Source organism: Corylus avellana, chromosome ca10 (genome assembly GCF_901000735.1).
Source record: "Corylus avellana chromosome ca10, CavTom2PMs-1.0".
In the NCBI taxonomy this organism is placed as follows: domain Eukaryota; kingdom Viridiplantae; phylum Streptophyta; class Magnoliopsida; order Fagales; family Betulaceae; genus Corylus; species Corylus avellana.
This window is the reverse complement of record NC_081550.1, coordinates 9,136,111-9,157,792: the sequence shown is the minus strand read 5'-3', so window position 1 is coordinate 9,157,792 and position 21,682 is coordinate 9,136,111. Positions and strand designations below refer to the sequence as shown.

General features: G+C 37.4%; 1 protein-coding gene across 2 annotated transcripts; it reads left to right on the top strand.

Moving 5' to 3' along the window:
* The first annotated feature begins 320 nt into the window (after positions 1 to 320).
* Positions 321 to 20,317, top strand: LOC132163940 (probable apyrase 6). Of its 2 annotated transcripts, none has more exons than XM_059574324.1 (8): positions 321 to 1,179; positions 5,058 to 5,153; positions 6,630 to 6,748; positions 11,201 to 11,255; positions 11,785 to 11,940; positions 15,444 to 15,541; positions 18,693 to 18,889; positions 19,777 to 20,317. In XM_059574324.1, the coding sequence occupies exons 1-8, from the start codon at positions 576 to 578 to the stop codon at positions 20,045 to 20,047; spliced, it is 1,596 nt and encodes a 531-aa protein (XP_059430307.1). In that variant the 5' UTR covers positions 321 to 575; the 3' UTR covers positions 20,048 to 20,317. The 2 variants fall into 2 exon arrangements, with proteins under 2 accessions (XP_059430307.1, XP_059430306.1); XM_059574323.1 differs by having other exon boundaries at positions 322 to 1,179; positions 5,058 to 5,170; positions 6,630 to 6,737.
* Positions 20,318 to 21,682: the final 1,365 nt, after the last annotated feature.

Sequence of the window (21,682 nt, the reverse complement as noted above, 5' to 3'; positions counted from 1 at the left end):
AATTCATTTGCTTTTTATAAATGCCAAGCAGAATGATAAAGAAATTAGAAAATAGAAAATAGAAAATAGAATGAAAAATAAAAATTAAATAGTATTCCATTCATTTCCTTATTTGCACAAATAAAAGACACTTCACTCATTAAAAACAGTAAAATGCTTTTTTTTTTCTTTTTTTTTTTTTAATTAACAAAAAAAAAAAAAACACAAATAAAAAATATCTCAAACATAAAAATTCCATTTCTTCTTAATTAATTAATTAATTATTTTAAATTTCTGAAGTACTTCTCACTTGGAAGCTCTCAGCTGCACCTGAAATCCATCAAAATCAAGAGCCCACCTTACAAAACAAAGCAAAGCAAAGAAAGACAGAAATAAAAGAAAAAAGAAAGCGATATTTTGCCGAAATATGAACCCATCAAAATTCAGGGAACTCTCTTCTTCCTAAAACTAAATTCATTGATGATCATCACTTCATCGCACTCGACTACCACCCTCCACCAAAACCCAAACAATGCCACCATAACGTGAAATCCCACCCTCATCGGCCCCTCGCCGGCGTCTCCAACTGAAGAGAAATGTCGAATCTCCAATCTCGGTCTTCTTCCACCTCCTACATCCCTCCCCACCGTACCCAGCTGCACCCGCGCATGCACCTCTTCTCCCCAACCCACGCAAACCCTAAACCGCATTTCCAGTCCCAAACCAAATGCCTCCTCCTATTCGCCTCCCTCTTCACCGTCCCTTTCCTCTTCTATCTCTTTTCCACCGCCCAGAAGATCCACCAGTCCGCCAAGTTTGCCCAGCCCCAGTCAACGTTCTTCGGCGTTTTCATCAATGCCGGCCCCACCGGCTCCCGCGTCCGCGTGTTTGAGTTCCTCGGCGAGGGGCGGATCCCGCTCATGGACGGGACCGGTTCCAGCTCCATGAAGGTGCGTCCGGGTCTGACCGGGTTCGCCGGCGACCCAGAGGGTGCCGGGAATTCGATCGCCCGGTTGATCAGGTTCGCTAGGCGGCGGGTCCCCAAGGCGGAGCGGAGAAACACTAAGATCCAGTTGATGGCGCATGCCGAGTTGGAGAGTTTGGGTTCGGAGCTGAGGGAGAGGATTCTGGAGTCTTGTAGACGGGTTTTGAGGTCGTCAGAGTTTCTGTTTAAGGACGAGTGGGCGCGTGTCATTCGAGGTAATGTCTATTTGGACTGATTTTGCAGCGTGGGAAGTTATGCATTGTAGTTACTTAATCTTTGATTAACTCACTAATAATTTCCTTCACATGCTGTTTAGTTGTTGAATATAACAATTATTAGCGTCTTGAAGCACTATAAGTCTAGAAGTAGATTATTATTGGCTTATGTTCAGTACTACAAATGAAGTTCTTCGTTAAGAATTTATGCGTGGTGTTTGTAAATCATATGCAAGCCTTTTTCAACCGTTCAATATATATATACATCATTTTGGAACTTTTTGTTTTTTAATGAATTACATCACAGTGGGACTTGGGAGTGAAGAGTGTGACCTTGTGTGGGAAGAGAAGAAAGGCAGGGCGTGGGTTAGGGTTAGGTTTGTCGATTGTCGCCGGCACAGAGAGAAGGGTGGCCTATGTGTGTGGCGGTGTGGGTTAGAGCAAGGGTTAGTGTCGGCGTCTAGGCACAGAGAGGGAGGGTGGCCTAGGCGAGTTGTGTGGATTAAGGTTAGGTTCAGGAGTTCAGCACAGAGAGGGAGGGTGACTGTGTTGGTTAGGGTTGTCGGCCACTTGGCCTAAAGAGGGGGAGGGTGGACTGGCCGTCTGGGTGTGGCTGTGGGTTCAGGTCAGTGGCTTGATGCACAGTTGCAGACAGGGAGGGAGGGTGGTTTGGTGTGGGTTAGGCTGTTAGGTTTAGGGCCAGTGCAACCTCACAGTGGTTTGGGAAATGAAAAAAGACAGATTAATACAGCATTTTTGTGGGGCTAGGTCAAGTGGGTATGGGCCAGATTTCTGACTTCCAGCACTGACCCTGTCAGTACTTTGTTTCATGGAACTGACATCGACCAGATTCTAGGTGAATGCAACTTAATTGATTTTTTCATCATCAAGTGATAAAGTTTAAGCTCTTCTTTGCATCTTGAAACACTATAAGTTCCTGTAAGTAGTCTCGATTTCCTTAAACTGAGCTGTTAGGCATTGAAGTAACTATTATAGTAAGTAATTTTAATAAGCCAACTCATGTCAGAGATCTGGTAAGAAGAAATTCCTCTTTGCTAGAAGATTTCATTTGGATAATGTCTAATGGCCCCAAGTAGTTGAGCTTTATTGAGTTGTCTATCATGTGAAATTTTCTTTATGAATGGGGCTGGTATTAAATTCAATTATTTATCAACATTTGCATTGAAGCATATTAATGTAACTAATAAAATTCAATGGATGAAAGAGGTCCTACTAGCTAGGTGTTTTTCTCTTGTAAAATTCCTTTGTAATGGGGGCATTTACACTTTTAATGATATCTCGATTACTTATATATATAAAAAAATAAAAAAGAAAATCAATGAATGAAAGAAGAAAAACTTCAAACATTTATTTTTCAAGCACATTGTTCCAGGTATAAATTACTTAACTAATGCAAAAGAGGACTGCATTTATTGGACCCTTCATATAATTTACTGGATTTATGCCCCTCCCAACCCTCCCTTTAAAAAAAAGGAAAGGATTGTAGCAATTGCTCAGACTGCAGATGATAGACTCGGTGGCCGTGTTGGTGCAAGTCCACTTACAAATTGAATCACAACATAACTACTAAATTGATGTCTTATATTATGTATCAGGCAAAACAATTGGTAGGCATGTAATGCATTTCCATATATGACCATGACGCATGCATCGAGATCTGCTAGCATAAGTCTGTATTGTGTACCAAAGTTATTAGCTATATTTCAATTTTTATATCTCTTTATATATATATTAGCAAACCGGTGAACCAGGTTTGCTATGCAAATTGGATATGGAGAAGGCTTATGATCACATCAATTGGAACTTCCTCTTGTATTTACTTAGGAGGTGCGGTTTTGGGGAGAAATGATGTTCTTGGATAGAGCATTGTATTTCGATGGTGCGCTTCTCAGTATTGATAAATGGCTCTCCTGCCGGTTTCTTCAGTAGCTCCCGAGAGGTGAGGCAAGGGGACCCTTTGTCTCCTTTCCTGTTCGTTATTGTTATGGAGGCCCGTAGTAGAATGATCACCACATCTATCGATAATGGGCGGTTCTCAAGCTTCTCAGTGGGATCGAGATTGTCTGAGTTGGTGAACATTTCTCACTTGTTGTTTGCAGATGATACCTTGGTCTTTTGTGGGGCGAATTCTGATCATATTCGATCTATTCATGCTTTACTCATTTGTTTCAAAGCTGTTTCGTGCTTGAAGGTGAACTTGGCCAAATCTGTTTTTGTTCCGGTGGGCACGGTGGGCAATGTGGGAGATTTGGCCGGTATTCTGGGTTACAGGATAGATTCTCTTCCGTTGAAATATCTTGGCCTTCCATTGGGGGCTTGCTATAAGGCTAAATCCATATGGGATGACATTGTGGAAAAAATTGAACGCAAATTGGCCAGTTGGAAAAGGATGTAACTTTCTAAGGGTGGTAGCACTAGTAAGGTTACCCTTATTAAGAGCATTCTTTCCAATCTTCCGACATATTTCTTGTCTCTATTTCTCATTCCTATTTCTGTGGCTAATCGTATAGAGAAGCTTCAACAAGATTTTTTATGGGGTGAGATAGGCAACGAGTTCAAGTATCATTTGGTAAGCTGGTCTAAGGATTGTTCTCCCATCTTTGAGGGTGGTCTAGGGATTAGGAATCTACGAGTGTTCAATAAAGCTTTGGTAGGGAAGTGGCTGTGGTGTTATACAAATGAGAGGGAGGCTTGGTGGAGAATTGTGATGGATGCAAAATTCGGTTTTGAGTGGGGTGGGTGGTGCTGTATCGAAACTTCTGGGCCGCATTGCGTGGGGCTTTGGAAGAATATTAGGAAGGGATGGAGGTTATTTTTTAGTCATATCAAATTTGATCCAGGGGATGGTTCCAATATTAGATTCTAGGATGATGAGTGGTGTGGAGGTTCAAGTCTCAAGGTAGCTTTCCCAGGTTTATATAATATGGCTAGTGTGAAGGATGCGTCTATTGCTGCTAATATTGGATTATTCGAGTGGCTCCCTGCAATGGAATGTTAGCTTCATTCGCTTGGTACATGATTGGGAAGTGGATATGTTAGCTTCTTTCTATACTTTGTTGTGCTCTCATAATATGAGAAGGAATAAGGAGGATGTGATTTGGTGGGTTCCGTCGCGCAAAGGGAAGTTTGATGTGAGCTCTTTTTATAAGACCCTTACCTGCAATGAGAATCTCATTTTCCCTTGGAAGAGTATTTGGCGGACAAAGGCTTCTTTGAGAGTGGCTTTTTTTGTATGAATGGCGGTGCTAGGGAAGGTCTTTACATTGGACAATCTCAAAAAGAGACAACTTATCGTGATCAATAGATGTTGCATGTGCAAATCGGATGGGGAGACAGTTGATCATCTCTTTCTCCACTGTGAGGTTGCCAGAGCACTATGGTATGCTATTTTCAGCCGTTTTGGATTGAATTGGGTTATGCCTAATAGGCTGGCGGATCTGTTTGCTTGTTGGTGGACAGGAGGTCGTTCTCGGAGTGCTACGGTGTGGAAGATGGTCCCTCTTTGCCTTTTGTGGTGTTTGTGGAGGGAGAGAAATACGAGATGTTTTGAGGATTTTGAGAGGTCTTTGGAGGAGCTTAAATCTTTATCTTTTTCTTCTCCCTGTTCACGTAGACAACTACTTATTTAGCTCTGTTAGTGATTAACTTCCACGATTTTCTTGTTCTATTTACTTCTTCTTCTTAGGCATTCTCTTGTATATGTCCTGTGTACTAGAGTTGCACCCCTCTGCGCTTTTTGGTATATACAATATTACTTATATATATATTATGCTTGGTTGAAAGGCCATTGCTTTTTTCTGCTTCTCTTTCTGGAATTACTCTTATTGTAAGTGAAGTATGACATGATCTTGAAACAGGTGAAGATGAAGGTTTTTATGCTTGGGTTGCTGCAAACTATGCTCTTGGAAGTTTGGGAGGTGAAACTCAAGAGACCACTGGGATAGTTGAACTTGGTGGGGCTTCTTTGCAGGTTATCATTCACTAAGCGTCTTTTGACCACGATCTTAGTACTTTTTATCTATAAAATGTATGCTTGCTTGTATGCCTACATGTGTGATTTTTCTTCTTGTTAACAATTGTTTTGTTGGACTCTTATTCACCGGCTTATTAGAACATGTCCGACACCTATTTGAATGCTTCTGGGAGTCCACTTCTTACGCAAAAAATTTGCAGTAGTATATTGCCTTCTTGTCGATGAACTATTTTACAATTGTTATCATTGTTATCATTGTTTCACTCCTGCGTGCTTATGCAACCTTACATATATGTACGTTCGGTATAGTATATCTACAAACATACATGTATTTTGTCCCAAGTCTGCAATATGCAGAGCTGCCATGATAGTATAGTTGCATGCAAGATTTTTTGTTTTGGACTGAAACTCTATTTGTTTACTTCTGATATAATGAGTTTTTACTCCACAACCAATGCATTGTAAGAACCATTGAGATCAAATTGGCATGTGGATGATATTTCTGTAGTTTTGCTTTATTTTTTGAGTTGATTTCTCTTGTTAATGACCCGCATCTTTTATTATTATTATTATTATTTTCCAGGGTGGTGTGTAGGCCAGAGTTGATTTTATGTTCACTTCCTCCTGGTATTTATTTATTTAATTATTTACTCGTTCTCTGTCCTTACTCTCTACACAATATAACCTGCATACAATTCATTCCCATCAAAAGTTGATATGATTTTAAAGCCTGGAGAGCTTAAGGGTGTGCGTGTTTAACTTGTACTGTTCTGATTAATCTCCTATCATTTATTGACTTAAGAAGTGTTGGCCCTTCAATTTGAGTGGTGCTTGCTACCAGTTGCTTTGTCGTGTTGTTGAAATTTAGTTGTTTTGATTAATCTCTCTTTAGCACATAATTAAAGGTTTGTATTTTTTATAGAGACTGCTGGTTTTGTAGCCCAGTGTTACATAGCTATTATGTTTTGGGAGATTTTAATAGGTTAATATTTTACATATGGTGGATTGATTACTTACCTTGATGGAAATGAATTCTTTTTTCAAAAATATTTCATTCAGGTTTCAGATAGTAGGTGATTCTCATGTATTAAACGCTAGCGGGTTTGGGGTATGACAGTTTTGCTTAAACATTTGTTCTACTGTTTTTCTTGTTGAAGAAAGTAGAGTTATTGGATCTGATTGGAGAAGTATGGTGCAAGTGATTCTAGATTTTGTTACTCTCAATCCTATTTTGGATAGTATTTTCTGTCTAAAATTCTACTATCAAGATTTTGAATTCATTCAAACTACACCTGTAGGGAGCATAGATGATCATATGTAAATCTTTCCTTTTTCTTATATATATATATATATATATTGTTTATTTTATGATTTCTGGTTTGCTTCTTTAGATGTATATGAAATGTTTTATTATTTTGAGAGATGCTGAATTGAAGTTGGAACTACTCAATTGCAGGTTGCATTTGCTACAAAAGAAACAGACCTACTGCAATCGACAAGAACTGTGAAATTGTCAGGAGTTATTTATTATCTCTATACTCAAAGCTTTCCAATATTCGGTCAGGTGTTTCCCATGTAATTACCTTTATAAATGAAATGTTTTAGACTTTAATATGTTCTTTTTTATATATATAAGTAATTCAATCTTATTAAAAAGTCTAGAGGGGTGCAACCCAAGTACACAAAAGTATACAAGAGACACTCAATTAGGGAGGAGAAGAAAAATACAAATCCATAAATTCTAGAAAATTAGAAAAGCAAGAATTGTTGTAAGCAGCTATCCAAACATAAGGAGATTTGGACATAATAGCTTTTAACTTTATCACCATTCTCTCATTCTCAAGAAGATTAGGTCTGATGTGGATCGGGTCATTTCCTGTGAGCTTGGCCTGAAGCCCAAATCCCTTCGTGGTTTTAGGCTGAGGGCTGGGCTCAGGTTTAGTTGAAGAAGGTTTCTGTATATGGACCTCGTTCGGGGCTTAGGCCTTTAATATTGGATTATGATATGAAGCCCATATATGGGTCCTTTTCAGGTCCTATATCTTCTTCGGATTCGGGTTCCTCATGGGGCGGTTTCTCCCCAGATTCTTGTTGAAGTTTCGCTCGATGGGTTGGTTTCGGGTACTGAAGCAGGTATTGGGGTTGCCTCTTTGGAGTTGGCATCGGCGGTGGTATAGGGTGGTCTTCTCAAGTGCGTGGAGTCTGTCTTTGACTTCTTGGTGAATTCTCTGTTGAGCCTAGTGGTCACTGATGGTCTCTCCGACGAACCCAATGGTTGTCTCGCTTCTGCGGTGGTGTTTCCAATGAGTTTAATTTCTAAGCTTTCGGCGTGTATGGATCCAGAGACGAAGGAGGTTCCAATGAGTTCTGAAACTCCGGCAGTGGAGGAAGCAACCGTTAAGGCTGTTTGGAAACCTCCTCCAACAAAGGGCTTTCTTCGGTGGGGTTTTTTTGGACCAAGTACCACTTCTTTGCCTGATGTGAAGGTTGTGTCCTCATTGATTCTGGCTGTTAAGGACGACTCTAAGATGGGTTCTCCAACAGCAGATATAGTGGTCCAACCTTCTTTGTTGCCACTGAATACGGGGTCTTTTTATGGCAGTTTACAGGCCCCTCATACTGCCTCAATGGAAGGTTCTCTAGAGTTTTTTGGTGGTTCTTCCTCAAGGGTGGCTGAGTTGGGTGAGAGACTGTGCCTCTCTCTTCCTGTAATGTCAGAGTGTGGAGCATCTATTTATCCTTCTAATTCGAAGTCACAATGAAGGTATTCTCGAAAGGTAAAGGGCAATATAGGTTCGTAGCTGAACAATAAGTTGATGGCCGAGGCTGTGGCGGTCACTCCGTTGGTGGGGGTAGAGGGCTATTCCGAGGTGGTGCTTAATGTGATTGGACCTGCTCCCACTATGGGGGGTTGACTTTTGGGGGGGACGAGAAAAGACTTAAGGATGTTCTTTCGGTTATTGAAGAGGATCAGTATTGTGAAGATGGGGTTTCTGCTTCAAAAACTAAGGGAAATAGGGAGCTCAAAAATTTGGAATTTTTCATTAATTTTGATGCTAGAGGCAGTGGCTCTAGTCGGGGTTTAGGCATGTTTGTTTTGTGGGTTTAGGGCTCTTTTGGGATTTAGGGGCTGTTTTGCGGGCTTCTTTGGGTTTCAGGTTTCTCTTTTGGGGGACTCCTGTGGGCTAGCTTTGGTTTTCCTATGTATACTTCCTTTGTACAACTTAGGGGCGCTTTATGCTTTTTTATAATATTTTTATTACTTATCAAAAAAAAACTTTATCACCGTTCTCTCACAATTTTCAAAGTTTTGAGCATTGTATTCTCTCCAAATACACCACGTACATTAAGCATAGAGAAACCATCCAAATTTCTAAATTGCAGTGGCTTCCAACCAACCTCTTTAATAAGCCAACAACTCCAGCACCCGTTGGGGCATGACCCACTATCCCAAAAGGATGGAAATTTATACCCACAATTCTCTAGCCACTTCGTAGTAGAGCAGAAGATGATCAATGGTTTCCTTGCTTTTCATACTCATGCAACATCAATCAATCATTATGAATTGCCTTTTACTCAGGTTATTTGAAGTTGAATCTTCCCTAAAGTTGCCATCCGTACAAAGAACACTACTCTCGAAAGAGCCTTAATTAGTTCTCTAAATGCTCTTCCAAGGAAAGGGAGAGGCAGCTGAAGAACTAAACGCATGATAAAAAGATTTGACCTCGAACGTCCACGTTTTGGAAGGGATCCATCCAACAACTTTTTATCCTCGCCACCCATCTCAACTTGAGAGAGTACAAAAGCTTAAAGAACAAATCAACTCAACCTTCCAATCATGCATTGATCTGATAAGAGCATTCTCAATGGAGGAGTTATATTTTTATGTAAAATGACTCTTCAAAACTCACTTTTATCTAGTTTAGCTAAGCCATTTTTAAATGTCTCTACATCCGATTAGTTATATTTCTATATATTCTATTAAAATATTATTAAAAGTAAGAAAAGTTTTGGGAAAAAGAGAACATGTAGAGAAAAAGTAGGAAACGATTTGGAAAAAAGATAAAACAGGTGAGAGAAACAATAAAAGATAAATGGCTCCCTTAAAAAGTGCTGCTACATTTAACTTTTTTTTTAGCTCTTCTAATCAAATATCTATTTTACATTTATTTTTAGCTCATCCAATGTAGGAGTTTTTTTGAACATTTGAAGAGCTATTCTAGATAAAAATAGCATTTAGCTCTTCCATTGGGAATGCTCTAAAAGTGATATTCCATTGTATAATATCATTAGAAATTGTACATGATTTGTCACCGAAGCCTCCTTACGGCGAGCAATGCTAAACAACACCAGGAAAGCTCCCTTCAAGGTCTGATCCTCACACCACACATCATGCTAAAATTTAATCTTAGACCCATTGCTCACCTCAAATTTAACAAATCTAGAGAAATTCCCCCACTCCAACCCAAAAGGACCCAATAACCGCATTGGAACACCATCCTTTCCACATGCTGTCATATTTAACTTTCACAAATGGTCTCCACAAAGCCTCTCTCTTTGTGGCAAAACACCATAACCACTTCCCCAAGAGAGCTTTGTTAAAGAGAAGGAGGTTTTTGACCCACAAACCGCATGAGGAAATCAGAGCACAAATCTTAGACCAGCTAACTAGATGGAATTTGAACTCATCCATTGGATGTGTGGAATTCTTTTAACCTGTTCTGCTCAGTTATATGTTTTGACCATTGGGTCTATGAACCATATCAAAGGGCATTGTTCTTTCCCTTAAACCCTCAACCCTAGTGAGTGTAGTTTTACAAGTTGAACCAACCCACATGTTTGATATATGACATTCTTGTTACAAATATACTTAATCTGTTTTTCACTCTTTTGCTTTAGAAAGTCTGATGTGGATATCATTTGCTATTGGAAAAGGAAACTGTGTTTATATAAATTAATGAATGTACTACACACCTGTGCATACACATCATATTTCTGGTTGTGTTTGCTTGGTATGTAGGCTTGGGGAGGGAGGGGGAATTGGTGGTTGAGGGAGGTAGGTTCCCTTTGATGGCAGGAGATGGAATTGATTGTGAAATAGGTAGAGATGGACCCAAATACATGCGAGGGAGGAAGTGGGGTATTTATGATAAAGACAGTCTTGCAGGGAAGGGTAACCTAGGATGCTATTTCATTTTTTTTTCTATTTTTAATCTGTTAATAAATTATAATTACTCATAAAAAAACTGTTAATAAATAAAAATCTGGTTTGGATAATGTAGAGCAGTAAAAAATGTAGTAGACATGCTTGAAATAGAATATGTTGCATTATTAAATTGATAAAAACATATGTATTTACGTATGGTTTTGTGTTTAGGATTCTTTAATGCATTGGAATTACCTGCACCTGTAGTTGATCTGTTAGTTAGCTAGGCTTTGAGCGTTACTGAATTATCAACTTCCTAATTTTTTTTTGCAAAACCACCCCTAATGGTTTCAACATCAAGTCAATTTGAATTTAATGTTATATATGCATCCTTCCAATAGTGTGCTTTAGTTCAACAGTTTGTGGTGCTGTGTGGTGACAGTAATGGGGTGGTAGTGATGGTGGCAGTAATGAGATGGTGACAGTAGGAAATAGCAGTTACGTGCTTTCGTAGCAACTTTGGCATTGTGGTGATGCTGTTGATTAGATCTATTGAATTTACCACAGGAAAGCACTTTTCTTGCTTTCTTTAATCAAGCATTAAATTGAACTTTGCTTTCCAAGCAACGGTAGCTTTTAATACATGTATAAAGGATGTAATGTAGCTTTTATTTGTGGGATGAATTTGAAGCTGGCATAACAACAGTTTTGGAAGGGATTGAATGAGGTATTTTTGACAATTGAACTCTAAGATAGTATCTTCTGTAAGACTGCTGCTTCATAATCCTTTGCAGTGAGCTTGACCTTGATTTCTTATTTTTGATACTGTGTGTAGTGGAAGATTCTTGTACGAAAAACTCTGACCATTCTTTCTTGTATAGGATGCCGCTTGGGAATCATTGCACGAGGCTCACAATTCTAGAGAATTGGCATCTTGTGAGTTCAACTTTCCTTTTTTAATGCTGTGAGATAGAACTTGAGTTTCTGTAGGTGAATACTAACAGTTCATTTATAACTGCTACTGGGCAGTTGCCAGGCTTTCAATTGCTTGTATGATATTTGGTCTTGAAGCTCTGGTTTTCCATTTTTTTTGTTCATATATCTTTATTGGTTTATTTGTGACAAACATAGCAATTGTCCAGAATATTTTCAAACACAGCCATTGTGCAGAATATTCCAGCAACCTATTTGCTCAAGAAATAGCTTTCTTTCCCTTGTCCCCCATTGTATCAAAACCCTAGTCAATCTTTGTACCCTAACCATTTCTAAACCATAGATCTATACATTTTTCTAACCCTCAGCCCACCTCAAGCACACATGGACAGATTCCCTGTATCTGTCCTACATCAAAGAGTCTCGCATCAACATATAAATTTGATATCATGCATAATGTCCTATTTCAGTATTCAATAATGGAATTGAAACATTGGTAATTGTAATGTTTACATTATTGGTTTTTTTGCAGTTTCAAGTTCTAGTGATGGCTTTGTTGGTAACCCTTGCATTCCTAGAGGATATAAGCTGCCATTGAATGCAAGTTATGCAAAGCCTCTGGCATCTCCAGCTGGAAACTTTTCTGCATGCAGATACGAAGCGTTGGCATTGTTAAAGAGAAAAGAAGGTAGCTGTTTCTTCTGCTTTCTGTATGATGAGTTTGGATCTTTTCCGCTCAAACTTGATTTTCTGTGGATTGTGAATTTATACTTTCTTTTGACGGAAAGTTTCATTGGATACTTCAACAGAAAATGGGCCTTTATCCCCCTTTGTTTATCACTGAATAGAATTATTTCTACATATCCATTAAAAAAGGTTCTAGCATTTACTGGAGAAAAGAGATTAAAATTGTGTCTAGAGCTTGAAGAGCTATTATGATTTAGAGATGATATTGATAGAAACATATTAAATGGAGGAAACAAGAAACTTATATAATATTATCAATGTTGATGAGAAATGAAACTTCCAAAAAAAAATTGCCTCGCACTCACTCTCACTATTATGCTTGTTCTTTGTCTTTAAGAATAGCAACATAAGCTTTAGTAAACTTATATTGATGTTGAATATAGATGCAACAACTCTTATATCTTTCTATACTTCTCATTGGAAATGTTTTGTCTGCAGAGCTAATAAGAGTGCATGAACCAACCAGCTTATTTATGTTAGTGGGATATTCATGGAAATGTGACATATCATGGCAGTTTGCTCTGTTGATTTGTAGTCTTAGGCTTGCCATGATATAGGGCTAAGTAGAGGCAAGAAAAGCTTGTTTTTAATATCCGTGTTTGAATTCTAGTCAAGATGGTGATCCAACCATAATCTATTATGTTCTAACATAATCCCCCGGCCCCCCCTCTCCTGGTTTGCCTCTTTTTTCTCAGTCAGTCCTTGGGTTTTTGGGTGTTTAAATGGTAGTATTTGGTGGTGGTGCATGTTTCTCTTTCAAGGTGTTTGGGTGGTTGGGAGTTCATTAGCGCCATCATGGTGGTTGAGGACCAAGTGTTTTGGCAATTTGGGAAGTTATGGTGATTGTCTGCTCAGTTGCTCCCAGATTTGGCATGGCGGGTGTGAGATATCGCATCTCCCCAGCTAATGCCGACATATCTGGTGGTCGGCATTCAATATCTAACACCCCGTGGCCAGTCAGTGCCAGATATGATGGAGATCCAGCTACAAATGTGAGATCTCGCACCTTTGCTGCCATGCAGTCACCACCAACCCAACAACAAATTGTCAGTGTGTAGGCTCGATTCAGCACCAAAATACGATTTCCAATCTCAATCAGGTCAAAATTTGAGAAAGGTGAAATTCAACCCGTTCGGGTTGGCACTTACACCTAAAAGCAAGGGAGCTAAAAGGTAATTCATGTTACTAGGGTTTGAAGGGGAGTAAAAAAGGGGCCGGATGCATGCACACACATAACTCACATACACGTAAATACTCCCTCTCCACCTATACACGTATCTTATCTTTCTTATATGGATCAAAATTTCCCACAAACTTGATTGTAAAAATTCCTCCTACCCAGTCTCTAAAAGTGACACGTGTGTTTTTGAGCGTGTAAAAAGTACATGTTTTTTTTATTAATGCCATTAAAAAAGGATGTGATTAGAAGAAAAAAATATATATGACACTTTTAGAGACTGGGTTAGAGGAATTTTCTTACCGAGGCCGTTTGTAGGAAATCTGTCCTTTGTATGTTCTCTGAAGTTGTTAATGATGAGAATTTTGGGGTTAAAAGAGGATATGATGCTCTAGTATACCGTAGTTACTAACAGCTTCTAAAAATTACAAGTCAAACAGGTAGCTGTGAGTTTTCATTACTGGGAGGCCAGGTTTAGGTGATTTGGTCTTACAAATAAAGCTTTTTTACTTGATTCCTTTAATTTTTTTTCCTCATCCCTTAAGTATGAACCCTTTTAAATTATGGAATAATATTTTATCTTGAGTTGGGCTCCTCACTTTGTGAATCATGTGCGATTTGTATTATGCATTAGGTTTAAATACATTCTAATAATATGTGGTTTGGGGTGAGTTTCTAATAAGTCTTTAAGCAATCAAATTTCTCAACTTTTCCAGTTGTAACAATCACGTCTAGTCAAAGACGCTTGAACATTGAATTGATATTAGTTGATGGTGCCTCCTAATCTTGGTTTTTAAAATAGCAAGTCATGTGATAACAGAGTTGAATCATTTCAGAGGCCAAGGGTCTCAGATATTGAAAAGTACTGCTTTTGAAAATCTCGTTGTCTTTATTGGCTTTGGCGCTTGAGTCCCAATTAAGATTATTGAGAGTATTACATCACATGTTATCAATTAAAACCCTAAGAGTCAGCTTGTAAGTGTATCCCCTGAAGAAAAAAAAAAAAATGCTTGTACTTCTAGCATTTAAACTAGCTTACCATCTATAATCCCAGACCATTTAAAGTATTAGTGTACCTTAGTGACGGCATTTTGGGTGAAATTAATTGAAATTTTAACTTTTCCATGAACTTCAAGTATTGTCTTTTCAAATGGTCAAATTTCTTGTTCGCCTGTCTTTTCTTGAATTTTGATTGTGGTTTCTTGACCTGGAAAAGATTCTTTTCCGACTCATTGAACAGCTAATCTTATTAGGGATCACATTTTAAAGATGAAAGTTTGTGTGTAGTAAAGGCTCTCTTAATTTTTGTAATGTGCCTATGTCTAGTAAAAGCACAATACAAAAACTAAGTATTATGCCATTACTTCATGAGAGTGCCCCTTTCCCATGGAAGAGTATTTGGTGGTGTAATGTCCCCTTGAGAATGGTGTTTTTTGCTTGGACAGCCGCCTAAGGGAAGATCCTCACCATGGATAATCTTCTTCTCCATTGTGAGGTTGTCAGTGATATCTTCGTCTTGGATTAGCTTGGGTTAGCCTAGAAGAGTAGTAGACCTTTTCGCTTGTTGGAGAGGGTTGGGAGGTAATCCTTAGAGTGCAATTGTGTGGAAGAGGGTTTTGTCTTACCTTTTGTGGTGTCTTTGGAGGGAACGAAATGATATAGAAGTTTTGAAGACCACAAGAGGACAGTGATAGAACTGAAGTCTCTCTTTTTCAAAACTCTTTACTACCGGACAACTGCCTTAAATCTTAATTTGCTAAGTTTTCATGATCTACTGCTTGATCTTCGTAATTAGAGTACTGTATTCATCATCAGTATCCAATATTATTTTATGCTGCCTTGAATATCTATATTTATGCATTACAGAGGGTTTAGTTATCAAATTGAAGTTGTAAAGCAATGTGCAGTAAATGCCTTAAAGGTCATACATATACTGATTACATCTCACAGCATGACCTAGTTAGGCCTTTATCTCTAGAAATTTGTAACTTTCTTGCATGACCTAGTTAGGCCGGCCTTTTCTTGTATGCTACCTGTGTACTTGGGTTGCGCCCCTCTGCGCTCTTTAATGCATTATTACTTATCAAAAAAAAAAGAAATTTGTAACTTTCTTTGTGAAATATTGTATAGAAGTATATAGACATATATATTTTACATATGTCTTCTTGTTAACTATTTTTATTTTATTTTCTGTACTTATTGGTTTTTTAGATTTCACAATATTTAGGTAAACTATAACTGTTGACAATTCTATATTTCCAATGCAGATAAATGCATGCAGCTGCCTTGCAAAATTGTTTCATCATTCTTTTCTGAGTTACCAGGCAAGCCAATTTCTTCGGAATCCTTCTTATTTACTTCTGAGGTTTGTAAACAATGACATAACACATAAATTGATATTTCATTCTCAACAATTTCGTTTATAGCAGTTCATACTTATTATATACAAGCTAAGGATGTGACTTGGTGAGAAGTGAAAATGTGTTGAATTTGGTATTTGCCTTTTCCTAGCATAAAGTAGATCTGATGTAACCAATGAACTATAGCTCAAATGGCACCTCCTCCCCCCATAAGAAATGGGTGGAGTGTGGAGGATGAGATTGTGGGTTCAAAGCCAAGAGACTTTAAAAAAATGGTTAGGTCTGAGATAAAAGTGTGTCAAATTCTGAACTTTGTGGCCTTGGATTGAACTAAATGGTTAGCATTAAAGCTGAATTGTGTGGCCATTTTGTCTGATTGAGACACAGCAACCAGCATCATGGCCTTGCTTTGAAATTGGACCCTGTGAACTCATACTATAAAAGAGATCAGTATTTACGTTCAACAAAGGGTTCCAAATGTAGAAAAGTACTAATTCCTTTTCAGCATTTAGATAGCCTTTTAGAGAATTTTGAATTTAATGTTAGCAGTTTGCTTCAGACCAGCAACTTTGATCTTTTCAAACAGAATATGATGACGATATTATGTAATTGGAATTTAGGATATTTTGGAGTGTAGATGCATTACAAATAGAGATATTATAGATATCAGGCAGATCTGAAATAAAACAGACATAGGATCTGAAATTTGACTACAATGACTGGAGCAGGATCTTTAGTTTCAGCATCTGAATGCAGTGAAAATAAGGACTTCATGGCAGGTTAAAGGAAGACGGTTAGGGTGCTATAATTATAGAACAAAAGGTCTGTATTATTATTATTATTATTATTATTATTATTATTTATAAAAGTAATATTTTGTCTACAAGGGGAGGTGAGGGTAAATTCGTAATTGGGGTTAGAGTACTGATTGGAAACTAAAATGTGGCCGATCAGAAGTTAAAATGGAGAAGGAAGAGGTCAAAAGAAACCTAGGCATTGCTGCTAAGATGTATCAAGAGCCAAATGTGCCATCATATCACACTAAAAAACTGCAAGGGGATGAAATGCTTTTCTTCATTGGTCTAAAAATAAGACAATATATAGCTTTCTTATTCTTTAAGTTACTACCAATGAGGTCTACCTCAAATAGTACATCCTTCTCTGACAATGGTGAGTGGAGGGTGATATCGTGGGTTCAAGACTAAGTGGGTGCGCTGTGACCTACCAATAAAAGAAAATATGAAAAGCCATCCATTCTGCCCATTTTCTTGCTCCTGTACTCCTTTCTGGGATGTCCCAAAATAGCCGTCCACTTTCCTAAAACAATTTACACATTTATATGACTGTTTTCAAACACCCTTATTTTGAATTAGAATAGAGTTAAAACTAAATAGAGAGATATGTTTGGAAAGTAGTGCCTTCTTTGTTTGTTTGTTTGTTTGGTTTTTTTTTTTTTTTTTTTAAATTTGAATTTGAATTTGAGAGCAACAATTATTGTGTTCCATTGAAGAGTTGGATTTTTGAAACCTGACCAACAAAATGGGGTGCAGGAGTACTAAGAAACATCATAGGGGGTGCAATATACATAGGGAGCCAGAGGGGGTGCAACCGTGCAATGCACTCTGGGGAACTGGAGAGGGTGCAACCCCTCTAAACCGAGAGTACACGAAAGGACCCTTACAAGAGATCAAAATAATAATAATACTAAAGTCTAAAAAGGTAATTGAGGAAGCACTTATGCATAGGTTATATAGGCTGTACGTACTTGCTGGGCAAGCACACTAGAGGACCATGTAAAGTTAGTATATCAGTCAAACTTTTATCAAGACTAAACCCAAGAGACAAAAACTGAAAGTAATACACACCTGCAGTTGCTTCTTATTCAAACTCTTTACCACTTTGAAATACTTCTAGAGAATTTTGAACTAGATGTAACATTGAAATTATTCCAAGTTTCAGAATTTTCATTTCTACATGAGTACCTGCCCAAAATTCTTCCGAGATCTGCATCAAAATTGATTGAATTGTATAGAAGGTACAATCCCATGTAATAGAGCAATTTTAAGACATGGGAACTTCCTACTTTCCGGACCTCTCAATTATCTGTTTTCAGTTCCTTTGAAATTTATATTGTAAAATGGATTGATATTGTTGGGATCTGACCTGTGTAAATAAAATTTGAAATAGTTAACAGCAGAATCTCCAAAAAAATATCAAAATAAGATATGCATAAGACACTTGTCAGTTTTACAGTGATGCATGTCTAGAGATTTGGTTTAGGTGGGGCTGCTCGAGGTGATTCTTTTCTCCTTTGCCAGTCAAACATCTTAATGCTTTGAGGTTTAATAGTGAGAACAAAAAGTGAATTGGTTTCTATATTTACGAGGACTGAAAAGCATGCTTGGACAAGCTAATTGTCCACCACTCTTACTGTTTGAAATCTCTTGTACCTCAACATATACTGGTCTGGAGGAAGTCTCTTAGAAAGTCTAATCCCAGTCATTCCTGAAATACCCTACCCTCCTACCCCCACCCCCTGGCCCTCAACCCACCGGACACCCCAACCGCCAGTAGGGGGAGATAAAGAGAAAGAGAAAAGAAAAGGGAGGGGGGTGGTATATAACATTATGTGAATAATAGGGGGACTTCTATGGCACTGATTATAATGTTATCATTAAGCATATCCTATTTAGAAGAAGAAGGGGGGGAAGGGGATCATTACCTAGTGCTAATTCCACTTAAGTAGGTCCTGGGTGGGGTGGCCTGGATAATTATAACCCAGTTCCTAAAACATCAAAACCTTAGTTGCAATCATAGAAAATGCTGATGGGGATCCCTTCAACCTAAATGCACTTGGAGGAGAGCTTGCACAAATTACTAGTTGTCAATCTCAACAAGTGGACAACTCAAATTCAAAATGAAAATTTAATACTGGAATCTCTTTCAAGAAGTAGGTGATATGCAAAGTGAATCTTTGGATTTTTTTTTTCTTCTTCTTTAGTATTCTGAAGGGGCACAATTAAGTAATCCTAATCTCACTTAATGCAACTGAATTTACCCTTGGCTGAACAGTGTCATTGTCAAACCATGTTTGCATACTTTGTCTTTTGTTTCTTTTTGTCATTAATCACTTCTCCCTGCCTCTACCTCCTACAGTTTTTTGGGCTCGTTCCTAGGGCTTCTTTGTTGGCATTGAAGGCAGCTGGTCAACATTACTGTGAAGATGATTGGAGTAAACTGAGAATTGAGCATCGTAACATTGATGATTTGGATTTGTCAAGATATTGTTTCTCTTCTGCATTTATGGTGGCACTGTTGCATGACAGTCTTGGAATCCCTATGTACGAAAAAAGGTATTGTTTCTCTTTGGATGCAGATGCGGATGCCATTCTTTTTCCTTTCCTAGTGGCATATAGCATTTAGTTCAAGGTTTTACAAAACAAAGTGTCAATTTCGGATCAAGTAAGATAACTTAAATGCTTAATGCTTACATTCAGCCAGATGTCAACAATTAATTGAGTGGAATCAATTTGCTAGTGCCTAGAATATTAAACCTTCTCTTGGTATCATATCAAACTAGTTTAACATTCTTGGAAAAGTATTTGTTGACACACCTTTTGAATGTTAGTGATTAGAGTCATTTTCAATGACTACGTTTTTTTTATGTTTTGTTTTTGTTTTTTTTTTTTTTTTACAAGTAATCAAAATTTTATAAAAAAGCAAAGAAGTGCAATCCTAGTGCACGGGAAGTATACAAGAAAGACATAAATTGACATTCTATTTTCTGTAAAATCTTTCAGAAGTTTAATATAGATATGTAATGAAAATGGAAAGCTGAGTTCTTGGTTTCCTAGCCTAAAAACTTGCCTCAGATATGGTATAGATATGTTCCATTGCCATAAATACAATTTCAGCTTCTAGTTGAGGCCTAATTTTAAATTAGTTTTCCTGACTTATTCACCATTTTCTGCAATATTGGATTTGGGTGCCCATGGCACTGTGTCGTACATGTTGAGATGTTGAATTTTACATCTAGTCTCCATGTATAAGTTCAACTTTTATAAATCAAATCCTACTTCCAGAGGTTATAGCTTGACCCTGAAAAGTATTGACAACTATAGATGGTAGACTCATTTGAGAGGCAAGCTTTTTTGTGTATTTAAATTATTATTATTATTATTTTTCTGTTAGAAAGAAATAGAAACCTGTGAAATTGAGACAAAAGGTTAACTATTTGTAGGGTTGGGTTTGCAAATCACACTGGAAGCATTCCCCTTGACTGGACACTTGGAGCTTTCATCATCGAGACAATGGTGGAGCCCCTCGAATTGGAACCTGGTAACATGGGCAAGATTGTTGGAAATGAGTCAGTCACTTACTTCTCATTGTTTGCATTTCTTTTAATAGCAGCACTTGCTACGGTCTTTGTACTGCAATGGCAGAAACCACAATTAAAGACTATTTATGATCTAGAAAAGGGTCGGTATATCGTCACACGGTTACCTAGGTAACTGTCCTACTTCCCCCAACCTTATTCTTCTCTTTGTTCATTTGAAAAGAATCTGTAAATTCAGCTATGTACTTCAAGATCTAGAAATTCTTTAGAAAATTTATGGGAGCACTGTCGCAACAATGAGCTTTCATTGCTTGAAACCACAGCTACAATGTCCAAAGTCTAGAGAGACAAACAGCAGGGGAATCTCCACTCATTTTGTAATGTATTATTATTGTTTCCTGCTTACTAATAATATCAATCCAGTAGTTCAAGTTATTTGTTATTATTTTCTATGAGCATGTTTGAGAAACTTGCAGTTATACATTACTGGTGTAGACCTAATGGTGATGCTGAAATCCTTAATGAAGGAAGAGTTGTTAGAATTTCTGGAGTTTTTTGTATACGAGGGAGGGTAGAGTAGAATGGTGATGGTTTCCTACTCTTTTGGGTCAGTTTAAAATTTATTTTTTTGGTAAATAGAGGAAGGTGGAGAAGGCAGTGCAGCTCTTAAGGCATGGAGCAACACCTCAGGGCACTACTCCAAAACAAATTTGGACAGACAACAGATCCAGCTGAATTTATATATTAAGATAGGGGGCCAAAACATTAATAAAAATATATATTAATACTGAAGATTAAATTAATATATAAAAAATAAAAGGAAAAAGTACATATACCTCTCAAATTGCTATCACATTGTCAATGTTGCTCGGTACTAATTGTGTCAATGTTTTTCTTAAATTATTGAACAATGTTAATGTTCCCCAAGGTTAGCAAAAGGCAAAAGTGATCATATATTTTTTTTTTAATAAAACAAAATTATCCTTACAAATTTGAGGGGAAAAAAAAAATCAAAAACTTTTTTTTTTTTTTTTATTTAAAAAAGACAATTTAAAAAAATCACTGGGTGGCTCGGTTTTTCATTTTTTATATTTGTTTTCTTTTTTCGGTTAAACACCTTATTAGTACCTGAGACTTTATTTTTTTTTCACCTAGATGTTAATTCGTATCATAGATGGTACTTATGTTATGGATAAAAATTGGTTTAGTACCTTTGTCACTATTCTGTCAGCTAAAATAATGGATTGACATGTGTCATAACAAAAACGTGTCACATGTCCTATAAAAAAATCATAAAAATAATTAAAAAAACTAAAACTTAAAATATATACATATGGGGTGGCCCGGCCACACCATAGGGCCAAAATGGAATTTAGTGGTTTCAATTCCAAGGGGGGGGGGGAGGGGGGGTGTTGTATTTTGTAATTTATGGGAGAAATTGACACAATTGGTAGTTTGAGACTTGAGAGACATTGACAATATATTGGTAATTTAAGGAAGGATATGTATACTTTTCCCAAAATAAAATTAGTATCCACTCAATATTAACAATAATAATAATAATAATAATTGTTTCTTAATATATTTAAATTTTCAACTCAAACACTTATAAAAATGGAACTCAACATTCTGCTATAACTGTTTTGCTTCAACTTCTATGTTGCTGTCTTTGTTACGTTATAAACTCTTTTACGTTGCTCTTGGAAGTTATTGATCATGAAATAGGGCTCTCTCCATTTCATTATCATGATTTTAAGTTGGTGCATCTAATTGTATATATAATTTCACATTATTTAAACTTTTAAAAGAC